The sequence below is a fragment of the Staurois parvus genome, unplaced genomic scaffold, assembly GCF_062004578.1.
Source record: "Staurois parvus isolate SC_StPar_1 unplaced genomic scaffold, SC_StPar_1.0 ptg002174l, whole genome shotgun sequence".
NCBI classification, from domain to species: domain Eukaryota; kingdom Metazoa; phylum Chordata; class Amphibia; order Anura; family Ranidae; genus Staurois; species Staurois parvus.
Genome location: NW_028319970.1, coordinates 56,820 through 80,210, shown reverse-complemented (window position 1 = coordinate 80,210; position 23,391 = coordinate 56,820). Strand labels below are relative to the sequence as shown.

Below are 23,391 nucleotides of genomic sequence, written 5' to 3'. Positions count from 1 at the left end.
AGTGTTACAGTTTTAGTAACTCTCCCCCACTGTCCCCTTTGAATGCAAGTGACACATGTCGGTAAAGCTTCCTGTAGTATCACATTTATTTATATGTGGCCCTTTAGTGATGTCATGGAGTGCCCTTGAGACCCTCCATATCAAAAAAGATGACCACCGCTGGCTTAAACGAATAAAAGCTGGCCGACCATTGTTATATGGTTTGTCCAAACTCCTGTAACTTTTTTTTTCCTGGACAGCTTGGTCTGGAAGTGGAACAACAGTGGGTCTATTGGCAAGATCAATGGGTAATAAAACTGTTACAGGTGTCTCTGAAAATTGCTTTGCAAATGCCTTTTGCCAGACTCAGTCATATGTGTGGTTTTTGCCCAGTGTTCCACTTTAAAGTGAACCTGTCATGTTGTCTTAATGAACATTGCAGATGAACGAACTCTAGCCATTATTAAAACCATTTCGATTTTATTGCTGGGGAGAAGTCCTCCAACATCCTACGACACCTTGTGTGCCAGAGCATGAAATGGTGTCACCGGGATAGGAAGCGAAACCTCTCCAAATCGGAAAAATAACAGGACAGGAAGGTTTCCTTTCACTTCCGGAAAAAGAAACCTCGCCAACTGGAAAAAAAGAAAGCATTTTATTGGGGCAGGTTAGAACCTCTGTCAGATCTTTATTTATTGATTCTCCTCACTTGATGGTGGCTAGTTAGAAGATAGGGAAAGGGAAAATCTACCCGAAAGGGGAAAAATCTACCCCAAAAGGGGATAATCTACCCGAAAGGGGAAATCTACTGAAAAGGAGAACAGCAATAAAAATCTAACCTTTCCACTGTCCAAAGCTAAAATAAAATACATATGAGGCCTACTACAAGGCCTCTCCACTCGTCTATTAGAAGTCTGTGGACTTCAGCTTTCTGGTCTCCGCCTCACTCAATGGTTCCTGCGCCAGGAGCTTATGGTGAAGTTTGTGGTGTTTGCCGATGCCCAACTTGGGTAGACCTCGATTCAAGCCTTCCAGTAGCACACAGGCCTTACAAAGTCCCTGGCTGGATATGTAGCCACAGCGGGTGCAGGTCCCCTGGACGGGCATCCTGATGTCCTCTTTCACCGATAAATTTTCCCCCGAGTGGATGATGTCCATGATGGCGCTGGGCCTCAGGGCCTCCAAGTCCTTCAGGAAAGCCCGGGCATGGCCACGGTAGGCGTTGGGGGAATAGATGCATTCGGTGGAGAAGTAGTCAAGCTTTTTGAAGTAGGCGTAAAGCACAATCTCCTTCTCGTAGGCGTACTTCAGGGGTTTGCATCGCGGGATGGCGCCCTCGCTGCCCGTTGTGATGGCAGTGCACCGCCGCAGCCTGGCAATGTCTCCCCGGAGGAAGTTCATGAGCACCGTTTCGGCGATGTCATCTGCGTTATGACCTGTGGTTGGAAGCACAGGAGACCTCTATGAGTGACACAGGCAAAAGGGAACATCAACAGGTAATACCATTCCAGGTTAGGCCCCTTTCACAAGGGCATACTACAGCATACGCCCGTTCAAGGGCCGTGTTTGCCCGCACAGGTGTTCCGTGACCTGGCATTCAGGTAAGTTAGGGCGCAGCGGTTGCACACAGCCGCTCCTCCCAATATATAAAAGGAAACAGCAGAGAACGCCAACTAAGTGCAGTGTAAAGGACTTTAATAAAAATCACAAGTGGCAACTCATGAGATACAGACCAATAAGAGCCACCTAGTGCCGTTTGCTGTCGAGTCTCTGTCTCCAGGAACCAGGAAGTAGATGCTGCTGTCAGGAGCGGTGTAGCACACCAGAAATGAAACTGGAAATCCTGAAGCTCATGGGCTACGCAAGACCAGAAGTAACGTCACACCTGGGAGGACCGCAACGAGGGGAGTGGGGCAACTTGTTTCGGAGCCAACTGCTCAAGCCATGAGGCTCAACAGCAAACCACACTGGGTGGAGTACATGCTCTTTTCCTTCTGTATCTCGTGAGCTGCCACTTGTGATGTTTAATAAAGTTTTTTCCTATATACTGCACTTAGTGGGCGCCCTCGGCTGTTTCTTTCACATATTACAGAGATTACTTCACTCTCATTGAGGTGCTGCCAAGGATATCTTTGGACCCGTGGACTTTATGGATAATCCTACAACCCCACTACACATTCACATGTATGATTAGGTTGTAGTTTAGCTGTATCCCTACCTGCGCCATTCTCAAGAATTCCCTGTGCTGCTCCCAAATTCACAGCCATGTGAGTGTACAGCCCCGACCCACATGGAAGAAAAATTTGAAATATATTTTCAAAATATTCATCCCAAATATATTGACATATAATTTGAAATGCTACAATTTTGGTCATATTCAATACATTGCAATAAAAAAACTTAAAATAAATGATATATATATATACAGTTGTGGCCAAAATTATTCAACCCCCAATGCTGTAAAGGGGTTTAGGGACTATAGTGTACATTTGGAATTGTATTCAGAATCAAATCCTACAAGGACGTTGTAACTACCCAAATGCAACTAAAATGACATCAATTGTTTATGTAATACAGTAGTAAATGGTTCTTATGTGGTTTCTTCATTGCCACAATTATTCAACCCCTTAAAGACTACCACTCTGAAGAACAGAGGTTCATACAGGTGCTTTCCATCAGGTATTGAAAACACCTGTGGATGTCACCGAGCAGCAATCAAGCATAATAAGCACCAATTAGGCAGCTTTAAAATGACTGTGATACTCAGCTCCTTCTAGACATTTACTGGTGTGGTTACAAACATGGTGAAGGCAAGAGAATGGTCCAGGAAGACAAGAGAAGAGGTGATTTCTCTTCACAGGAAGGGCAATGGCTATAAGAAGATTGCAAAGATGTTAAACATACCAAGAGACACCTTAGGAAGCATCATTCGCAAATTCAAGGCAAAGGGCACTGTTGAAACGCTACCTGGTCGTGGCAGAAAGAAGATGCTGACTTCGACTGCTGTGCGCTACCTGAAGCGTAGAGTGGAGAGAAGTCCCCGTGTGACTGCTGAGGAACTGAGAAAAGATTTGTCAGATGTGGGTACAGAAGTTTCAGCCCAGACAATAAGACGCACACTGCGTAATGAAGGCCTCCGTGCCAGAACTCCCAGGCGTACCCCCTTGCTGTCTCCAAAGAATAAGAAGAGTCGACTGCAGTATGCCAAAAGCCATGTGGACAAACCACAAAAGTTGTGGGATAGTGTTCTGTGGACTGATGAAACAAAATTAGAACTGTTTGGGCCCATGGATCAACGCTATGTTTGGAGGAGGAAGAACAAGGCCTATGATGAAAAGAACACCTTGCCTACTGTGAAGCATGGTGGAGGGTCAATCATGCTTTGGGGCTGTTTTGCTTCTGCAGGTACAGGGAAGCTTCAGCGTGTGCAAGGTACCATGAATTCTCTTCAGTACCAGGAGATATTGGATGGAAACGTGATGCAGTCCGTCACACACCTGAGGCTTGGGAGACGTTGGACCTTTCAACAGGACAATGATCCCAAGCATACCTCCAAGTCCACTAGAGCATGGTTGCAGAGGAAAGGCTGGAACATTTTGGAGTGGCCATCGCAGTCACCAGACTTAAATCCGATTGAGAACCTCTGGTGGGACTTAAAGAAAGCAGTTGCAGTGCGCAAGCCTAAGAATGTGACTGAACTGGAGGCCTTTGCCCATGAAGAATGGGCGAAGATACCCGTAGATCGCTGCAAGACACTTGTGTCAAGCTATGCTTCACGTTTAAAAGCTGTTATAACTGTAAAAGGATGCTGTACTAAGTACTAAGATTGAATGTCACTTGGGGGTTGAATAAAACTGATAATGCTGTGAGCACAGAAAAGACATTTGTGGTTATTTCATTATAACTGTTATGTTATATTTGTCTGACCTACAAGTGCCTCTTTAATGTAAATGTAAGCAAGATGACTGAATGATCAAAAGCAATGTCAAACTGGCCAAAACACTCAATTTCAGTGGGGGTTGAATAATTTTGGCCACAACTGTATATATATATATAAACATTTTACTGGATATGTTTTAGAGCAGAAATTAAAGAATAAATTAAAATATTTATTCTTTATGTTCTGCTCTAAAACATGTCCAATAAAAAATTTTTAAAAATCTAATTTCTTTATAATGTAGGCCAAAATGTATTCTGCTACATGTCTTTGGCAAAAAAAATCCCAATCCCAATAAATAATTATTGATTGGTTTGAGTGAAAGTTGTAACATCTACAAACAATGGTGTATATATACTGGAATGTTTTCTTTTTACTACTAATGGTGGTGATCAATGACTTATAGTGGGACTGTAATGGTGCGGCGGGCAATCTGACGCTGGGTGGGAAATGACATCATCAGTGACACTAACACAGTGATCAGTGATAAAACTGTACACTGTCACTGTACTAATAACTGATTTACAGGGAGAAGAAACAGAAATTGTTCCCTCTGCACAGAGCCCTGTGTTGATTGTCAACACAGGACCCTGGGCTGTGACTGGACACAGCCGATCAACAGGTCCCGGCCATTAGTCATTGGCCGGGACTTGCTGACTAACGGATTGTACAGTGGGAGTCAGTGAGCAGGGACGCGCACCATGTACCCAGAAACAGACAGTGACATACAAGCACATACCTAAAAGTGGCTACAGTGGGGTTTCAGGCAGGTTCAGAAAAAGTTCAGAAAGGTGGCTCTATAGGGCGGATAAGCTGCCTGGAGTCCCAGCGTAGCCACCCTATTAATCAGCCTGACTGTTTTTACACCAGAGGGAGGATTCTTAAAAAAAAAAAAAAAAATTTCAGGTCTCAGGCAACTAAAAAAAGGGGAAATATTTGGGGGGAAGGGTTCAAGTCCACTTTATGAAAAAGTTTTAATAAAGGCAAATCGGGCAAAGTCCAGGCTGAGCGGGACTTATGAAGGTTGCTACATATAGCCTACATGCCTGTTTTTACATCACTTCTGTGACTGCATTGGTTTTACAAGTATTAAAGTTGCTTTTACTGCTACACTTAGCTGGCGCTTGTCCCCTTTCCTCCAGTCTCAGAGAACCCCTGCTAAGAATACATTGGGGGCAATTAGGGAAAAAAAACCTCGTATTGCTGGTCAGTGGTGGTTAGAAGATCACCCTTACAGAACATTGGTGTCATGCTCCTGGCTCGGCCAAGTGGTGATGGACCTGGAACTATGAAGGCACCATCAAATGAGAGGTCAATAACCAAAGTTCAAAGAAAAACCTAGAAACCTCTGGAAGAACCCTAGTGTTCCACAAAACCTTGGTTGAGAATGGCTGCTGTAGAGGGAAGTGTAGTTTGCACGAGATTTGAGTTCGGAAAAGATGGCCCTGAGAAGAAGAGAGGTCAACATTCCTGAAAGCTAGTAAGGGACACTACCAAAAAAGAAAATTTGTATTTTATGGGTTCAACAACCCTTTCAACAAAGTAGCACATCGATGTCAGAACCAAAAGATTACCCGTGCAGATCTTATCAACGCCCAGCATGATGGCCCCCCGGTCCAACGCCTGTCTCCTGAACACACCGCAAAACGTACAGTTGTTCTTCAGCCCCACTTGCTTGACAATCTGGTCCATGGTCCACCCATACAGCTCCTGGTAGGACACGATCTTCAGAGGCAGCTCATATTGCTGTTGGTTCCTTTTCACCGTCTCCAGCGAGTCGTCTCTGTACCCCGAGATGCCTTCGTCCACGGACACCAGGATGAGCTCCAGACCGTAGTTATAACGCTCATTCAGAACCTTCAAGACGTGGGCAAGCACCGTCGAGTCCTTTCCGCCGGACGCACCGATGCCGACTTTCTCCCCTGGCTGGAAGAGCTTGGCAGACACAATGGTGTGGTGGATCTCCTCCTCGAAGGCTTGGAAGAAACATTCCTTGCAGATGGAGTGGCCGGTCTTCGGTCTACGCAGGGCGGCGCGTTGGGTTTCACAGCTGCTGCAATTCACAGGCATGGCGGCTGGTCTGTAATAGAAAGGGAAGCATGTTAAAGAGACGGTTGTGTCCAACGACAGTGCTAAATGTTTAAAAGCTGAACCCGGCGCAAACAGGTTAATACACAGGCAGGGGCGGACTGACCATTTGGAAACTCGGGCACTGCCCGAGGGCCTGGGGTCAGTAGGGGGCCCCATGATCCCCATGGGCAAGGACACAGGGGCCCCATGATCCCCTACTGCCCGGGGGCCCCATGAGTTGTCAGTCCGCCCCTGGTGTGGTGATGACATTTCAGTACGTCAGTCCGCCCCTGTACACAGGTGAACTGGCTTTACCCGCTGAACGGTTTTCAATACTGTTCAGACAGTCTTGTGTTCCCAGCACCCCTACCAGGTCCTGAACTTCCCTGAAACCTATGCTGCAGTAAACCAATACAGCTGGGTTCAAGATCCACCCCCAGCCCGTGTTTAGACATCAGGAAACCCATAAAATCACTTTTCTCTATCCCAATGTAAGCATATTCACTAGTGGTGTAAAGCACAGCAGAGCAGTTAAAAACAGCATGGTAAACACCAGAAATTAGCCTACAGCCCCACCTGCTGGCAAGAAATAGTATAGACAACATGTTAAAATGCAACAATTCTTAATGACAAATTTAGGTCCTGGACCTCTTTGCAACCTTCACTACGTAAACCATTCCAGCGGGTCCAGGATCCGCCCCCAAGCCCTTGATTAGACAGCAGCAAACCAATGAGATCATGGATTTTCTCTACCTGAAAGCATGTTTACTGGCTGTGTAAAGCAACAGATCCCCCATTGGTTCACATCCCCTCTTCCTGTGCGGGGAGCAATGCTGTGTGTGTGTGTGTATATATATATATATATATATATATATATATATATATATATATATATATATATATATATATATATATATATATATATATATATATATATATATATTTTTTTTTTTTTTTTTATTACAGAATTTATGAAAAATATTTTTTCAAATATACATTTTTTAAATATACTCTTCAGATTTTTTTAACATATAAAAAAAAAATCATTTTAATGTATATTTTTACATATATTTGTAAATACATTTTCAAATATACTGTATGTCTTTTAAAAATACATTTAATCTACATTTTTGAAATGCATCTTTAAAATATTTTTCAGATATTTTTGTAATAAAAAATGCATTTCAACATACTGTATATATAATTTATTTATTTATTTTTTTAAATATATTGAATTTGGCCAAAATTGTAGTGTTTCAAATATATGTCAATATATTTGGGAAGAATATTTTTAAAATATATTTTTCTTCCATGTGGGATGCGTGATTAGTGTGAAGGTAGCCTTAGACGCACAGTTGTGGAGGCAGTAACAATGCTCACTTAAGCCGCGTTTTTAGCACCCTTCACCCCTAATCGTGACATGTTGGAAAGTTTTTGCCGTGGGCGCGATCACAGCATGTAACATCCCTGTCCGCTGCCATTGCTGCTCAAGGGGGTTAAGCAGCAATGGCAGCGGACAGGGATGTTACATGCTGTGATCGCGCCCACGGCAAAAACTTTCCAACATGTCACGATTAGTGGACCCACTGAATGTGACCCATTCAAGTGAATGAGGAAGTACTAAACACGCCCCTAAAATCGCGTGCAATGCATTTTTCTGCAAAAATGTGGTTAAAATTGGGTTAAAAACAGGCGATGAGGAAATGAAATGCTTATCTGCAGAGGGAGGGGTCACCGGGGACCAATAGGAAGACAGAAATACGTGCCTCTACTAGTTCTATTAAAATTCCGTGGATGGCGTTTTAATAAACACATCATTGGATTACAGGGTGGTTTGCTACATAATCCCGGGAGTTCAACCAATATAATGGAAGGAGTGTTCAGGGATTATAAAACTGGCACAAACAGAAGTTTTTTTTTGTTTTTTTTTTTAAATATACGCTCTTTTTTTTTTTTTTTGAAGACAAAAACACAAAACAATGCAAAGAAACAGAATACAAATTGAAAGTAGTATTACCCGCAGTAAAAATACGAAAATCCTAAGAGGTCATTGCAGAAGTAAAGAACGGGGCATGCGCTGCCTAAGAAATGGTTTACGTGGCTTCTCCTGTTACCACCGAAGTGTACGGTTTCAAGGTACAAACACAGAATGAACAGACAGCATGATCCTGGAGCTGTCACTCATTACCAGCTGCCCCCCTAGTGCCACGTCTATCCAGGGCCGGGACAAGGGGTGGGCAGGAGGGGCCGCTGCCCTGGGCGCAGCTTTTTACTGTATGGAGGTGCCAATGAGCTCATTTTGACAAGCGGATGACTGCTGGGGGTAGCATCCCCTAAGCTCACACATAATGAAGGGGGGGGGTGCAGTTTCGCTTCGTTGCCCTGGGCTCTGGATGACCTTGTCCCGGCACTGCTTCTATCTTTTGGCTGCGATGTTCCCAGCCAAACCTGTACTAGAAGTATGGCTTTCCTTTTCCTGTACAACCTCAGACATGACATATGAACAAAGCACATCCCTCTATAGTGTGTACTTGTCTCAGTCCAGAGCACTAAGTGTCATCTCTGTCTGTTCCCTTACTCCTCTGCTATCAGCATGAGTCACTTCTGACTGTTTTCCTGACACCAAAAAGAAAAAAAAAAAAAAAAAAAAAAAAGGGTGACAGGGGTAGGAGCTCCAGCACACAGCCTGTGATTGGCATCCCCAACTCTGTTCCTGTGAGCTGTATGGAAGGCGGCATGTCCCTTCCCTCCAAATCAGCTCTCAGAGCTCCCCTCACTGAGCTCTGCAGTGTGTCATTTCATCTCCCCACCCCCTGCTTTCTGACAGCTCAGACAAGCTTTATAAATTATACACTTTGAACGGCGGTTGATAAACAGGTACAACTTATGTAGGAAGATTTGTTTGATCTCTGTGTATCACCTGAGACCAGTCACTGCACTGGGGATTTGGAAGGGTTTAATGCTAAATGGAACATTCAGGCCTCGTTTACATGGGGGCGCCATCATGTACACCCATGAGAGGGCGGGGTTTGCCTGCACGGGGATACATGTGCACGCGTGTGAATGAGCCCCCTAACCAAACAATATTACAGGTAAAATATGGAATTTAAAGTATAGCGATCATTAAACTCTACTTAACAGACATCATCCTCACTGTGCTGTATATAGCCTGTGGGGAGGACCCAGCAGGCTCCACCCACTACAGAATATTACAGGAGGTGGCGGTGACAATCATAGGCCTCTCTGCTTTTGGGACTGTCTAATTACTGTCTGTGCTGGTCCAGCTCTTCTGTCTCTCCCTTCACCTCCCTACAAAACCTTTTATGAAGCTGCCAGCGAGAACACAAAGAGGAAAACTTTAGAGCAGCTATTTTCAACCAGGGGTTCAATGGAACCCTTGAGTTCCTCCAGTGGCTGTAGGAGGTCCCTTGAGCTATCCATGATTGGCCTCCCTACTAATGGTGTCTGTATAGTCCAAGTCCATCCCCACTTGGCAGAGACAGCAGCATGACACGTATGATCTTTTTAGCTGTCTGCAAGGGGGCATTCTTCCAGCTGATGCACATTGCAAGGGTCATTTATTCCGCAGACGTCCATTGCAAGGGCCATTCTTCCCGCAGACGTCCATTGCAAGGGCCATTCTTCCCGCTGACGTCCATTGCAAGGGCCATTCTTCCCGCTGACGTCCATTGCAAGGGCCATTCTTCCCGCTGACGTCCATTGCAAGGGCCATTCTTCCCGCTGACGTCCATTGCAAGGGCCATTCTTCCCGCAGACGTCCATTGCAAGGGCCATTCTTCCCGCAGACGTCCATTGCAAGGGCCATTCTTCCCGCAGACGTCCATTGCAAGGGCCATTCTTCCCGCAGACGTCCATTGCAAGGGCCATTCTTCCCGCAGACGTCCATTGCAAGGGCCATTCTTCCCGCAGACGTCCATTGCAAGGGCCATTCTTCCCGCTGACGTCCATTGCAAGGGCCATTCTTCCCGCAGACGTCCATTGCAAGGGCCATTCTTCCCGCAGACGTCCATTGCAAGGGCCATTCTTCCCGCAGACGTCCATTGCAAGGGTCATTCTTCCCGCAGACGTCCATTGCAAGGGTCATTCTTCCCGCAGACGTCCATTGCAAGGGCCATTCTTCCCGCAGACGTCTATTGCAAGGGCCATTCTTCCCGCAGACGTCCATTGCAAGGGCCATTCTTCCCGCAGACGTCCATTGCAAGGGTCATTCTTCCCGCAGACGTCCATTGCAAGGGTCATTCTTCCCGCAGACGTCCATTGCAAGGGTCATTCTTCCCGCAGACGTCCATTGCAAGGGTCATTCTTCCCGCAGACGTCCATTGCAAGGGTCATTCTTCCCGCAGACGTCCATTGCAAGGGTCATTCTTCCCGCAGACGTCCATTGCAAGGGTCATTCTTCCCGCAGACGTCCATTGCAAGGGTCATTCTTCCCGCAGACGTCCATTGCAAGGGTCATTCTTCCCGCAGACGTCCATTGCAAGGGTCATTCTTCCCGCAGACGTCCATTGCAAGGGTCATTCTTCCCGCAGACGTCCATTGCAAGGGTCATTCTTCCCGCAGACGTCCATTGCAAGGGTCATTCTTCCCGCAGACGTCCATTGCAAGGGTCATTCTTCCCTCTGCCCACTAATGTAAGGGTCATTCTTCCCGCTGCCCACCAATGTAAGGGACATTCTTCCCACTGACTACTAATGGAAGGAATATTCTTCCCACTGACTACCAATGTAAGGAGTATTCTTCCCCCTGTTCTCCAATGTAAGGAAAATTCTTCCCAATGGCCACCAACCTTTGAGTTCCTCCAGTGGTTAAGAGGTTCCTTGATCTATGGTTGATTGGCCTCCCTACTAATGGTGCCTGTATAGTCCAAGTCCATCCCCACTTGGTAGCGCTAGCAGCATGACACCTATGATCTTTTTAGCTGTCTGCAAGGGGGCATTCTTTCCAATGGCCACCAATGCAAGGGTCATTCTTCCCACTGATCCCCAATGCAAGGGTCATTCTTCCCACTGATCCCCAATGCAAGGGTCATTCTTCCCACTGATCCCCAATGCAAGGGTCATTCTTCCCACTGATCCCCAATGCAAGGGTCATTCTTCCCACTGATGTCCAATGCAAGGGTCATTCTTCCCACTGATGTCCAATGCAAGGGTCATTCTTCCCACTGATGTCCAATGCAAGGGTCATTCTTCCCACTGATGTCCAATGCAAGGGTCATTCTTCCCACTGCCCACCAATGTAAGGAGCATTCTTCCCACTGCCCACCAATGTAAGGAGCATTCTTCCCACTGCCCACCAATGTAAGGGTCATTCTTCCCACTGCCCACCAATGTAAGGGTCATTCTTCCCACTGCCCACCAATGTAAGGGTCATTCTTCCCACTGCCCACCAATGTAAGGGTCATTCTTCCCACTGATGTCCAATGCAAGGGTCATTCTTCCCACTGATGTCCAATGCAAGGGTCATTCTTCCCACTGACCACCAATGTAAGGAGCATTCTTCCCACTGCCCACCAATGTAAGGAGCATTCTTCCCACTGCCCACCAATGTAAGGAGCATTCTTCCCACTGCCCACCAATGTAAGGGTCATTCTTCCCACTGCCCACCAATGTAAGGGTCATTCTTCCCACTGATGTCCAATGCAAGGGTCATTCTTCCCACTGCCCACCAATGTAAGGAGCATTCTTCCCACTGCCCACCAATGTAAGGAGCATTCTTCCCACTGACCACCAATGTAAGGAGCATTCTTCCCACTGACCACCAATGTAAGGCGCATTCTTCCCCCTGCCCACCAATGTAAGGAATATTCTTCCCAATGGTCACCAACCCTTGGGTTCCTCCAATGGTTAAGAGGTTCCTTGATCTTTGGCTGACTGACCTCCCTACTAATGGTGCCTGTATAGGCCAAGTCCATCCCCACTTTGAAAAGCTAGCAGCATGACACCAATGATCTTTTTAGCAGTCTGCAAGGCGGTATGGTTACAAACTGAACACCAATGTAAGGAACATTCTTCCCACTGATCTCCAATGTAAAGAATATTCTTCCAAATGACCACCAATGTAGGAAGCATGCTTCCCACTGACCACCAATGTACGGGACCATTCTTCCCACTGATCTCCAGCGTAAGGAATATTCTTCCAAATGACCACCAATGAATTTATTTCGGCAGGAGTTCCCTGAGACATGAACAATATTTTAGGGTTTCCTCTGGCATAAAAAGGATTGAGAAATACTGCTTTAAGATGTCACTTGACTGACAAAGCTGAGTCTGTTTGGGCTGCTAACATTACATCCAAGATGGTGGTATCCAGCAGCACTCATTTCTTTTTGGATAGCTACACCAGGGAGGCTTTAATAGATAAATAACTTGAAATGCCCATATAGTCTTATGAATGAGATTGTTGTTGAAATGAATGGCTGGTAACAGGGTCTCTTTAAGAAAAGCAACCCAAGTATTAATAATCTGAAGAGCAAGAATGTTAAAGTCATACTTTGTTAACAGATACACTTTATGGTGAAGAACCGTTCACTTTAAATGTCCAAAAGTATAGAAGATATGACCTTATAGTGTATCCATGTGAAAATTCAGTAAAGCATTACTTCCTTTGAATACCAGACACCTCCATGTGCCTCTACAATGACTCTGGTCCTCTTTGGAGCGCCCCAGGAGAAGGAAAACCAACCAACTTCTTGAAGGAGCCAGCAACTAGGAAGGCCTACATTTCTGGATTTCAGGGAGCTCCAAAAGGAGATTGAAGACAGCATCCAACAACCCAAACATGCCCATCAACCACTCAAACATAGAAATGTTACTCTTGCTTAAGCAGCACCTTGCATTTTTTTTTGTCTTGAATTGCTCTGAAAAAACAAACAAAACAAAAAAAAACACAGGAGTACTCCCTATGCCTGGGCACTCCTGACCTGTAACCTCATAGTTGCATATCTGCAATGAGATCATCTAAGGCTTTGCTACCTCCAACTTCTAGTTTCAACAGATATGGAGTGAGATTTTGTGATGTTACTTCTGGTGCTGCTCAATGTTCTCTTTGCTGAAGGGAAAGCTGTACCTGAGAACCTACAGTGCTAATATCTCCCTGCTTCTATAGAAACAGAAAAGCGACGGCAGAAAAAGACAGAGTGGTCCATCAAGTCTGCCGGGGAGAGGTTTTGGGGTTTTTTTTGTCCCAAGCATGTTGCATGTTCTACTTCATTCAGTCTGTGAATCTGTGCTTCCTCCATCTTTCATGCTGGTTCTTGCAGAACAATGCCCTTTTCCCTTCTGGGAGTGTCTAATTACTGTGTATACTGTCCCAGCTCCTCCACCTCTCCCTTCACCTACATAATCTCCAGGGAAAAAGCAAAAGGGGAATACTAAAGAGCAGCCATTTTCAACTGGGTTTCCATTGAACTCTAGGGGTCCTCCAAAGGTGGTAAGGAGTTCCTTGAGCTATGGCTAAATGACCTCCCATCGGATGGTGCCTGTATAGTCCAAGTCCAACACCACATGGCAGAGCCAGTAGCATGACACCTGTGATCTTCTGAGCTGTCTGTAAAGCGGCATTGTTCCAACCGAATGTAAGGGACATTTTCCCAAAGACCCCCAAATAATTTATTTTAACAAGGAGACCCGAGATCGGTTCTCCAAGAGCAGCCATTTTCAACTGGGGTTCCACTGAACTCTAGGGTTCCTCCAAAAGTTGTTAGGAGTTCCTTGAGCTATGGCTAACTGATCTCCCATCGGATGGTGCCTGCATAGTTCAAGTCCAACGCCACATGGCAGAGCCAGTAGAATGACACCTGTGACCTTTTCAGCTGTCTGTGAGGCAGCATTCTTCTAATCTAATGTAAGGGACATTTTCCCAAAGACCCCCAATGAATTTATTTTAACAGGGAGACCCCGAGATCTGTTCTCCAAGAGCAGTGTTTTCACCCGGGGTTCCATTGAACTCTAGGGTTGCTCCAGAGGTTGTTAGGAGTTCCTTGAGCTATGGCTAACTGTCCTCCCATCGGATGGTGCCTGTATAGTCCAAGTCCAACGCCACATGGCAGAGCCAGTAGCATGACACCTGTGATATTCTGAGCTGTCTGTAAGGTGGCATTCTTCCAACCGAATGTAAGGGACATTTTCCCAAAGACCCCCAATGAATTTATTTTAACAGGGAGACCCGAGATCTGTTCTCCATGTTGGAGTGGAAGCTGTACCTGAGGACCTGCACTGCAAGAGATGTCCTGCTGCTTCTACTTCATTCATTATGTGGATCTGTTCTTCATCCACCTCTCAAGCTGCTTCAAGATTACCTCACTAGTCATCAGCTCTGAAATGGGGACCCAAAGTCCTGGTGAAGTGACATACACTGCTGAGCTTCTGGGTGCCTCTACTCTAATATGCAATTAGCGACTTTATTTCCTGAGGTTGTGTTTGTCCTGCTCCTTCCCGTGTTCTCACTATTGCTCCCCAATTCTGTCCATCACCAAGATAGGTCAATAATAATTCTATGGTGGGTGGTTGGGCCAAGCACGCCTCAGGAAATGAAATCTATGGAACTATACCAGCAGGCATCTTCAGGTGTTCTATACGGCTACCTGCACTTGAGAACATCTAAAGGGTCACCTTAAAGAGTAACACCATACAAAACAACTTTTTTCCATCTTGGGAGGGGGTGAGGTTCAATCTCCAGTCAAGTCTTCACTACTGTTAACAATGAGGGCTCATTCAGATGGGAGCCAAGGCCCCGTCGTTCGGGAAGACGCCTTTTGTTGCTTCCACCTGTGTGCAGGCAGCCCACAGAAGTAGATGCAGCAACGAACACAATTTTGACATGCGACTATGTCCGTGCACCCACTGCAGCTGCATCCACTTCTATGGCCGACCTGCCTGCATGCAGCTTCGAGGGGGATGCTGACGCAGTAGAGAGCGGCTCTGCAAGGAGGAATCAACACCCATCTGCCTGAGCCCTGAATGACAAAGAAACCGATCTTAATCCTCTGAGTGTATCTTTATAAAAACAAAGTCGTTTTCTAAAAGAGAGCCCATCATGCGTTTAGACTTTCATAAAAATTTCCATACGGCCCATCATGCTTTGCTGGGTTTTTTTTTTCCTTCCTCTGGATCAACTGTTAATGGTTGAACTGGATGGACTTTTGTCTTTTTTCAGCCAGACTAACTATAACTATGACCACCAAATCAATAAACTTTTTCAGCAGAGCAGCTAAGAATAGCCTGGTAAGCACCTGATATGCCTACAGCCCCACCTGCTGGCAGGAATGGAATAAACAATATATTCAAATGCAACTTAATTTCAAAATGAAAATATATTTTTTCTTTTTATTTAACCCTGGAACACAATAAAAGTAAATATTTACAAAATGAAAAAAAAAAAAAAAAGCTATACATTCCTTGACATCGGTTACGCATATGATGAAGCCTTGGAGTGAACATCCCTGGGCAAGCGGAATAAACACCCAGAAAGAAGGACAGTTCAAATAGTGGATCGCCATCTATGTATAAAGATCGCTCTCGTAAAAAGAGCAACCAACCCGCCGCTGCAGAAACGTTCATGAACCTGAGTGATGAACGTCCCCAAGCATTACTGACGCGTTTCGCCATAGACGACGTCATCGGGTATATAGGCACGTGTGAGAAGTCACTGACAACTGTGGCTCGTCTGAAAAGCCGTGCTGGCCTGTCTCGCCCGTGAGGAGGTGAGGAGAGATCAGTCTGTCACATACAGAGTATAAACCTGGCAGGTATCAAAAGGTCTCAAAAATGTTTTCTGTTCTTTAAAGCTTTAACATCATAAAAAAAAAAAAAAAAAACCTGAAAAAGTCATACTTTCCAGATTCCTATAAAGATCGTTGGAATTACAAACTTTTTACAGACCCGAGATAACTTTGGAGAGGAAACGGTTAGTCTTTGCCACAGATAGGGATCAATATAAAGTCTTTATATGTATAATAACATCACTGAAGGGAACCCGAGAATAGCTTTGAGCGAGCTGCCATTGTTGAACCAGTAAAAAAAGTGAACCTGCGGGCCAGGCCATGGACGTTCAAGTATTTTACATATTCCTAATCAGCATTAAATGAGCTGTAAAGCAAGCCATTCTTGACCCCTGTAGCTGAAGGCGCTGTACAGCAATTCATCCTCAAAGATCATAGCAGAAGACCTGAAGTTATATAATTAATTGTTTTGGTGGCTCAGCTCTCCCTCATTACTGACCTTTTTAGCTAAAGGTGCTGTAAAGCAATTCATCCTCAAAGATCATAGCAGAAGACCTGAAGTTACACAAGTAACTGTATTGGCGGCAAGCTCCCCCTCAGTCCTGACCCCTGTAGCTGAAGGCACTGCACAGCAATTCATCCTCAAAGATCATAGCAGAAGACCTGAAGTTATATAATTGTTTTGGTGGCTCAGCTCTCCCTCATTACTGACCTTTTTAGCTGAAGGTGTGTAAAGCAATTCATCCTCAAAGATCATAGCAGAAGACCTGAAGTTATATAATTAATTGTTTTGGTGGCTCAGCTCTCCCTCAGTTCTGACCCCTGTAGCTGAAGGCACTGCACAGCAATTCATCCTCAAAGACCATAGCAGAAAACCTGAAGTTATATAATTGTTTTGGTGGCTCAGCTCTCCCTCATTACTGACCTTTTTAGCTAAAGGTGTGTAAAGCAATTCATCCTCAAAGATCATAGCAGAAGACCTGAAGTTATATAATTAATTGTTTTGGTGGCTCAGCTCTCCCTCAGTTCTGACCCCTGTAGCTGAAGGCACTGCACAGCAATTCATCCTCAAAGACCATAGCAGAAAACCTGAAGTTATATAATTGTTTTGGTGGCTCAGCTCTCCCTCATTACTGACCTTTTTAGCTGAAGGTGCTGTAAAGCAATTCATCCTCAAAGATCAAAGCAGAAGACCTGAAGTTATATAAGTAACTGTTTTGGCGGCACAGCTCCCCCTCAGTTCTGACCCCTGTAGCTGAAGGCACTGTACAGCAATTCATCCTTAAAGATCGTAGCAGAAGACCTGAAGTTATATAATTGTCTTGGCGGCTCAGCTCCCTTTCACTGCTTACCTCTATAGCTGAATGCGATATAGAGCAATTCATCCTTATAAGACCATAGCAGAAAACCTAAAATTATATAAGTAACTGTCTTGGCGACATAGCTCCCTCTCAATCCTGAACCCTGTAGCTGAAGGCGCTGTACGGCAATTCATCCTCAAAGATCACAGCAGAAGACCTGAAGTTATATAATTGTTTTGGCGGCTCAGCTCCCCCTCATTGCTGACCTCCATAGCTGAAGGCGCTGTACAGCAATTCATCCTTAAAGATCATAGCAGAAGACCTGAAGTTATATAAGTAATAGTCTTGGCAGATCAGTTCCCCCTCATTATTGACCTCTGTAGCTGAAGGCGCTGTAGAGCAATTCATCCTCAAAGATCATAGAAGAAGCCCTGAAGTTATACAAGTAGTTGTTTTTTTCCTCTATTAGTTTATTATTTATTTATTGATAATTAGGGGGTGGAGGTTTTTTGAGAATGTTGTATTCTGTGGAGGGCTCCCTTGCTGCCCATTTGGAATTTTTTGGGGGTCTAAAGCAGACCTAGGGGACTCTAGGAGTAGGATTTTGGGGGGTTGATTATATAAGTAGTTGTCTCAGCAGCTCAACTACCCCTCATTCCCCTTCTCTCCACGATTCAGCAGCTCAGCTCATCTTGCTCCTCTTTCCCAGCAGCAAATTACCAGCTCAGCTCCTTCCTCCCAGCTGTCATTTAGCAGCTCAGGTAACCCTACAGTCCATGGCTGCTATAATTCAATACCTCTCTTTCTTGTCAGCCATAATTCAGCAGCTCAGCTCAACCTGCTCTCTATTCCCAGCAGTCATATAGCAGCTCAGCCATCCTCTGCTCCCTCCTCCCAGCCGTGATTTAACAGCTCAGCTCATGCTACTCAGCATTCCTGGAGTGATTCATTAGTTCAGGTCTCCCTGCTTCCCCCTCCCAACCTCGATTCAGCAGCTCAACTCACCCTGCCCCCCCCCCTCTCAACCTCGATTCAGCAGCTCAGCTCTCCTTGCTCCCCCCTCCCAACCTCGATTCAGCAGCTCAGCTCTCCCCTCCCAACCTCGATTCAGCAGCTCGGCTCACCCTGCTCCCCCCTCCCAACCTCAATTTGGCAGCTCAGCTCTCCCTGCTCCCCCCTCCCAACCTCGATTCAGCAGCTCAGCTCTCCCTGCTCCCCCCTCCCAACCTCAATTCAGCAGCTCAGCTCCCCCTGCTCCCCCCTCCCAACTTCAATATGGCAGCTCAGCTCTCCCTGCTCCCCCCTCCCAACCTCGATTCGGCAGCTCAGCTCTCCCTGCTCCCCCCTCCCAACCTCGATTCAGCAGCTCAGCTCTCCCTGCTCCCCCCTCCCAACCTCAATTTGGCAGTTCAGCTCTCCCTGCTCCCCCCTCCCAACCTCAATTCAGCAGCTCAGCTCACCCTGCCCCCCCTCTCAACCTCGATTCAGCAGCTCAGCTCTCCCAGCTCCCCCCTCCCAACCTCAATTTGGCAGCTCAGTTCTCCCTGCTCCCTCCTCCCAAGCTCGATTCAGTAGCTCAGCTCTCCCTGCTCCCTCCTCCAAACCTCGATTCAGCAGCTCAGCTCTCTTTTTGAGGATGAATTGTTCCAGCGTGCCTGCAGCTACAGAGGTCAATGAGGGCTCAATTTGAAGCTCCTTTACCGTTTGATAGGAATATGTACACATTTGAATGAACATAGTCTGGCCACAGGCTAACTTTAAAAAAAAATTTAAAATTTAAAAAAAGACTCTTTAAATAATAAAATAATAAAAAAAAGAAAAAGAAAAAGGCAAGCACCTACAAGTGCCGGCCCACATTCAAAAACTTTGATTACAGTGGAATCCCCAGCCATTCCAACAGACAAAGCTTTGGCACTTCGGGACAGAGACAAAGCTTGCCTATCCAACGTTCCCATTGGGCAATAAAGCAAAAGCTTGCCTATCCAACGTTCCCATTGGGCAATAAAGCAAAAGCTTGCCTATCCCACGTTCCCATTGGGCAATAAAGCAAAAGCTTGCCTATCCCACGTTCCCATTGGGCAATAAAGCAGCCCATAATAACAATGGAGCAGTAGGAACGTAGGGGACATGGGAGGTAGCGGCAAGCTCTGACACCACCCAGAAGTGCAGGTTTGCCGGCAAGAATGGCGCAGAGTTCAGCCAGAACAGCAAGGCCTTAGAGGCGGTTAAATATTCAGCCTGGCAGCACTTGGTCACGTGACTCACTAATGCCACGGCAGCCGGAGTCGGAAACCACGGAGCAGCAAGTACAGAAGAACTGACTGGAAGGGCATCGCGCAGACGGCAGTACATAATTGGGCTCAACGAGAACCAGAGGAAGGGGAGAAATTTCCAGAGCGAGAACCAGAGGGAGCCGCAGAAGAAGGGCCCAGACCACCCAGGCGTGCGTCCCTGGCAGCCCCGCGTTTCAGGCGGTTGAACATGTGAGGGTGTTGAGAGGAGAAGTGAGTCTCCAGCGCCAGGTCCCGTGCGCTCTGGCTCCTCTCCCCCGACAGTATCAGAGCGTGGCACACCTCGCAGTACATGTGCACGCTGCTGAGCAGGCGGTCGCGTAGCGCCTGGCGGTACGAAGAGGACAAGGCCCTGCTCTGACCGCTAGATTGCGGCCTACGTTCTGAGCAGGAAGTCCTCAAGGAGGGGTCCGGGGTCTCTGATGGGCCAGATGATGTGGCGGGACACTTGCTCAAGTCCGGTGTCCCGGGAGGTCCGGAGGAAGTCACGGGGGCGGCTGCAGGCTGAGGTCTGGCCACGTTGGGGGTCTCGGTGGCTTCGGAGGAAGTGGCTGGAGCCGTGGTGGTCTGACATTTGGTGAGCTGAGGAAGTTCAGAGCTGGTGGCTGGAGCCATCGTGGCTTGACGTTTGGGTGCGCGTTTGCTCTCGCTTGGTTCAGCCGGAGATGCACCGGGCCTCTTGACCGGAACGAGGACAAGTCCGCTGCCGTCGTTGCTGCACTCCCAGGTCTGGATGGCAGGCGTAGTTTTAGGAGGAAGCGTAGGCGCTGGGGCGGCCGGTGTAGCTGGAGGAGTAGGTGTGATGATCGGGCCGCAGTAGCCGGCGGCCGCCGCTGCGTCGAAGACTTCCTCCCGGGTCAAGTTGTGGCGTCTTTCGAGGTGGGTATAGAGGCAAGTGGTGCCCAGCTTGCCCGGGACCGTCCCTCTCTTCACCTGGACCTGGCACAGCAAGCAGTAGACTATGGGCTCACGTTGGAGGTTAGAGGACCCGCCGGGAACCCCGAAATAATACCAGGCGGGCGAAGCGTACGATGAAACCGGAGTACTTTCCTTTTCAGGAGCCGGAGCGTTGGTAGGCGGCACATTGTCACCGGCGGAGGGATTTCCGGTGCTTCCAGGGCGCTCAACGGACGCCGCCGCTGCACCCGACACGACGCTGATTATCTGGGGGAGGCCGGCAGAGGTATTGGTGGGCTCTTCTTCCGGTTCTTCTTTCTTCACCTGGTAGATGGGGAAGGACATGGCAGATATGAAGCAACAATGGGGCCCACAAGGTAGGACACACTCACGTCACTCTCCGAAAACCCCTCCTCCTCCTTCCGCCGCAGAAAAGACGTATCGCCAGACAGCGCCGGGTTCAAGGAAGAACAACTCAACCCTTCTGTTCTGGAAGACACGGAAATCACAAAAAAAAATGAAAAAAAAAAAAATAAAGTTTAGAATTACAATAACTCAAAAACGAGTTAATTACTGAAGAGACACTTGACATACCTGGGGGAGGGGGGCACCAGCACACCGAGCCAAGCCGCTCATGTGCTTATAGGAGGCATGCTGATAGGAGGAGACGATATATATATAAAAATAAAAAATAAAAAAAAATGTAATTAAAAAATAAAAATAATTTTTTTAGAAGTCTAAAAAAATTACTTTGTCTCCTATGTGATGAAAAAAAATAAAATTATATATATATATATATATATATATATATATATATATATATATATATATATAAAAAAAATTTTAAAAAAATTTAAAAATAACATTTTTTTAGAAGTCTAAAAACATTAAGGTTACACCAAGTTCTAGGTGTAACCTTAATTTTTTTAGACTTCTAAAAACATTTTTTTTTATTTTTTAATTAATTTTTTTAAATATATATATATATATTATTTTTTTATTTATTTTTTTATCACATAGGAGACAAAAAGTAATTTTTTTTAGACTTCTAAAAAAATGTATTTTTATTTTTTTATTTATTTTTTTTAATTTTTAACCCCACCCCCAAACATCGACTGCGGTAATCGTTATATATCACCACGCACGTCGGAGCATGATCAATATTCCTTTTCCCATTCACAGTCATTTCTAAAATTGATGACCTATAGGCTTTTATACCGCCACCTATGGAAAATTTATGATACCAAAGTATGTGGCCATTTCACTGCTGTGCCCACTTGCCAAGCAATCACAAACCTGGTACGTCACCGGTCTTCAAGCGGTTGTACCGGGATGATGCAGCAGCAGGTATAAACCCGGTACCGTTCTTTAGACTCTTATAATAGCAATCGGAGCAACTAACTAGCTGCTGGATCGCCATTACAGGCAGTGGGAGGAGACATAACCCCCCCCGTCCCCCGTCCCGTCCCACTGCCTTCCTCAGGATCTCCCATCTCACCGGGAGACCCGAACGACCAGCCGGCGCATCCACATATATAATAAGTTTGGGGGTTCCAAGTAATTTTCTACCAAAAAAAAAACCACAAAACATTGTTGCTTGTAAACAAAAAGTGGTCAAATCCGGACATGTTTGGTATCTATCTACTCAACCCAACCTCATCTTTATTATTTCACAAACAAAAACAAAATAGGCATTATATGATGTTTACGTTCACTAAAATTCATTTTAGTGTTCTTTTTCCTGAAAACTTGCATTTGATAAACGGCCGCACGCAATTTTAAAGCGTAACATGTTTGGTATCTATTTACTCGGTGTAACATTATATTTTATACTTTACCAAAAAAAAAAAAAATGGGCTATGTACTGTGGGTTTTTTTCTTTTTTGCGTTAACATTTTTTTCTTTTAAACTGTATTTTTTTCCCAAAACAATTGCGTTTGAAAAAATTTTTTTCCTGAAAACTTGCATTTGATAAAATAAAATTGCAATGACCACCATTGGACTCTTTTCAGAATATACAGAACATTTGGGGGGCTTCTAAGTCATTTTCCAGTTAAATAATGCACATTTTTAACACGCAGGTGAGAAACGTAGGTAGGCAAGTGTTTAAAAATGGCGCCGTGAGCAGAATGACTCAGAGCAGGCCGGCAGAGTGTTTTTTTTTTTTTTTTTTTTAAAGTGTATTTTTTTCTTGAAAAATTGCTGCACAAGCATCATGACGTAAAAAAAATTGCTAAAATGTATTCTCTAAAGCCTCTGCTTTAAAAAAAAAACCCCAAAAAAACAAAACAAATAACTAAATAAATTAAAACAAAATATATATATATATATATATATATATATATATATATATATATATATATATATAAATCAAAATATAATTTAAAAAAAAAAAAATATATATATATATATATATATATATATATATATATATATATATATTTTTTTTTTTTTTTTTTAATTATATTTTTATATATATATATATATATATATATATATTTATTATGTGTATGTATGTGTGTGTGTATTCTAAGTAATTTTCTACAAAAAAATAAAAATAAAACCCCCCAAAAAAGATTTTATATATATATCCTTTTTTTGGGGGTTTTTTTGGGGGGCTTTTTTTGTAGATAATTACTTAGAATACACACACACATATATATATATATATATATATATATAAAATGTTTGGGGACTCTAAGTAATTTTCTATTCAAACCCCCCCCCCCCCAAAAAAAATGCTATAGCCAGCAGACAGTAAAGCACAGAAAGGGGAGGATACATCACCAGAATGACTTCCCCTCCCCCCATGCACATATAAAAACTACATACAGAAGAAATTTAGTAGTGTTACACAATGATTATGTCTTCATCTTCTTTCTATTAGATCTAAAATAATAAATATTGTCCTAAAATCGTTCAGATAATTCATGTCAGTGGTTGTGACTCCTCCTGGACACCAAATACAGCCAAACAAGTACCAACCTTCACTGTACACATGCTTGAAGTCACACTGCACCCCCATATCACAGGAATGCAGGTCAACATGCCCCCCAGCTGTCTCTTCTTCACTATAAATCCCATTTCCTCACCTTTCAGCTTCTTCTTCTTGATCTCCTTATTTCATGTGACTCACCAGCACGCTCATTTCCCCCCTTCAACCTGCTAAAAACTACA

General features: G+C 45.0%; 1 protein-coding gene across 2 annotated transcripts; it reads right to left on the bottom strand.

Annotated features, from left to right (window-relative positions):
* Positions 1-437: 437 nt before the first annotated feature.
* On the bottom strand, positions 438-23,391 carry CTU1 (cytosolic thiouridylase subunit 1). 2 transcript variants are annotated; one of them, XM_089665281.1, is made up of 4 exons: positions 23,307-23,369; positions 20,607-20,703; positions 5,491-5,996; positions 438-1,415 (listed from the first exon to the last, which is right to left on the bottom strand). In XM_089665281.1, exons 3-4 carry the CDS (start codon positions 5,984-5,986, stop codon positions 886-888), a joined length of 1,026 nt encoding a protein of 341 aa, XP_089521407.1. In that variant the 5' UTR covers positions 5,987-5,996; positions 20,607-20,703; positions 23,307-23,369; the 3' UTR covers positions 438-885. The 2 variants fall into 2 exon arrangements, with proteins under 2 accessions (XP_089521407.1, XP_089521408.1); XM_089665282.1 differs by lacking the exon at positions 20,607-20,703 and having other exon boundaries at positions 23,307-23,391.

Coding starts and splice junctions, on each gene's coding strand:
- CTU1 (XM_089665282.1), bottom strand. CDS start 5,986: ATGCCTGTGAATTGCAGCAGCTGTGAAACCCAACGCGCCGCCCTGCGT. Junction 1,416..5,490: donor CGTTGATAAGATCTGCACGG/GTAATCTTTTGG, acceptor TTCCAACCACAG/GTCATAACGCAGATGACATC.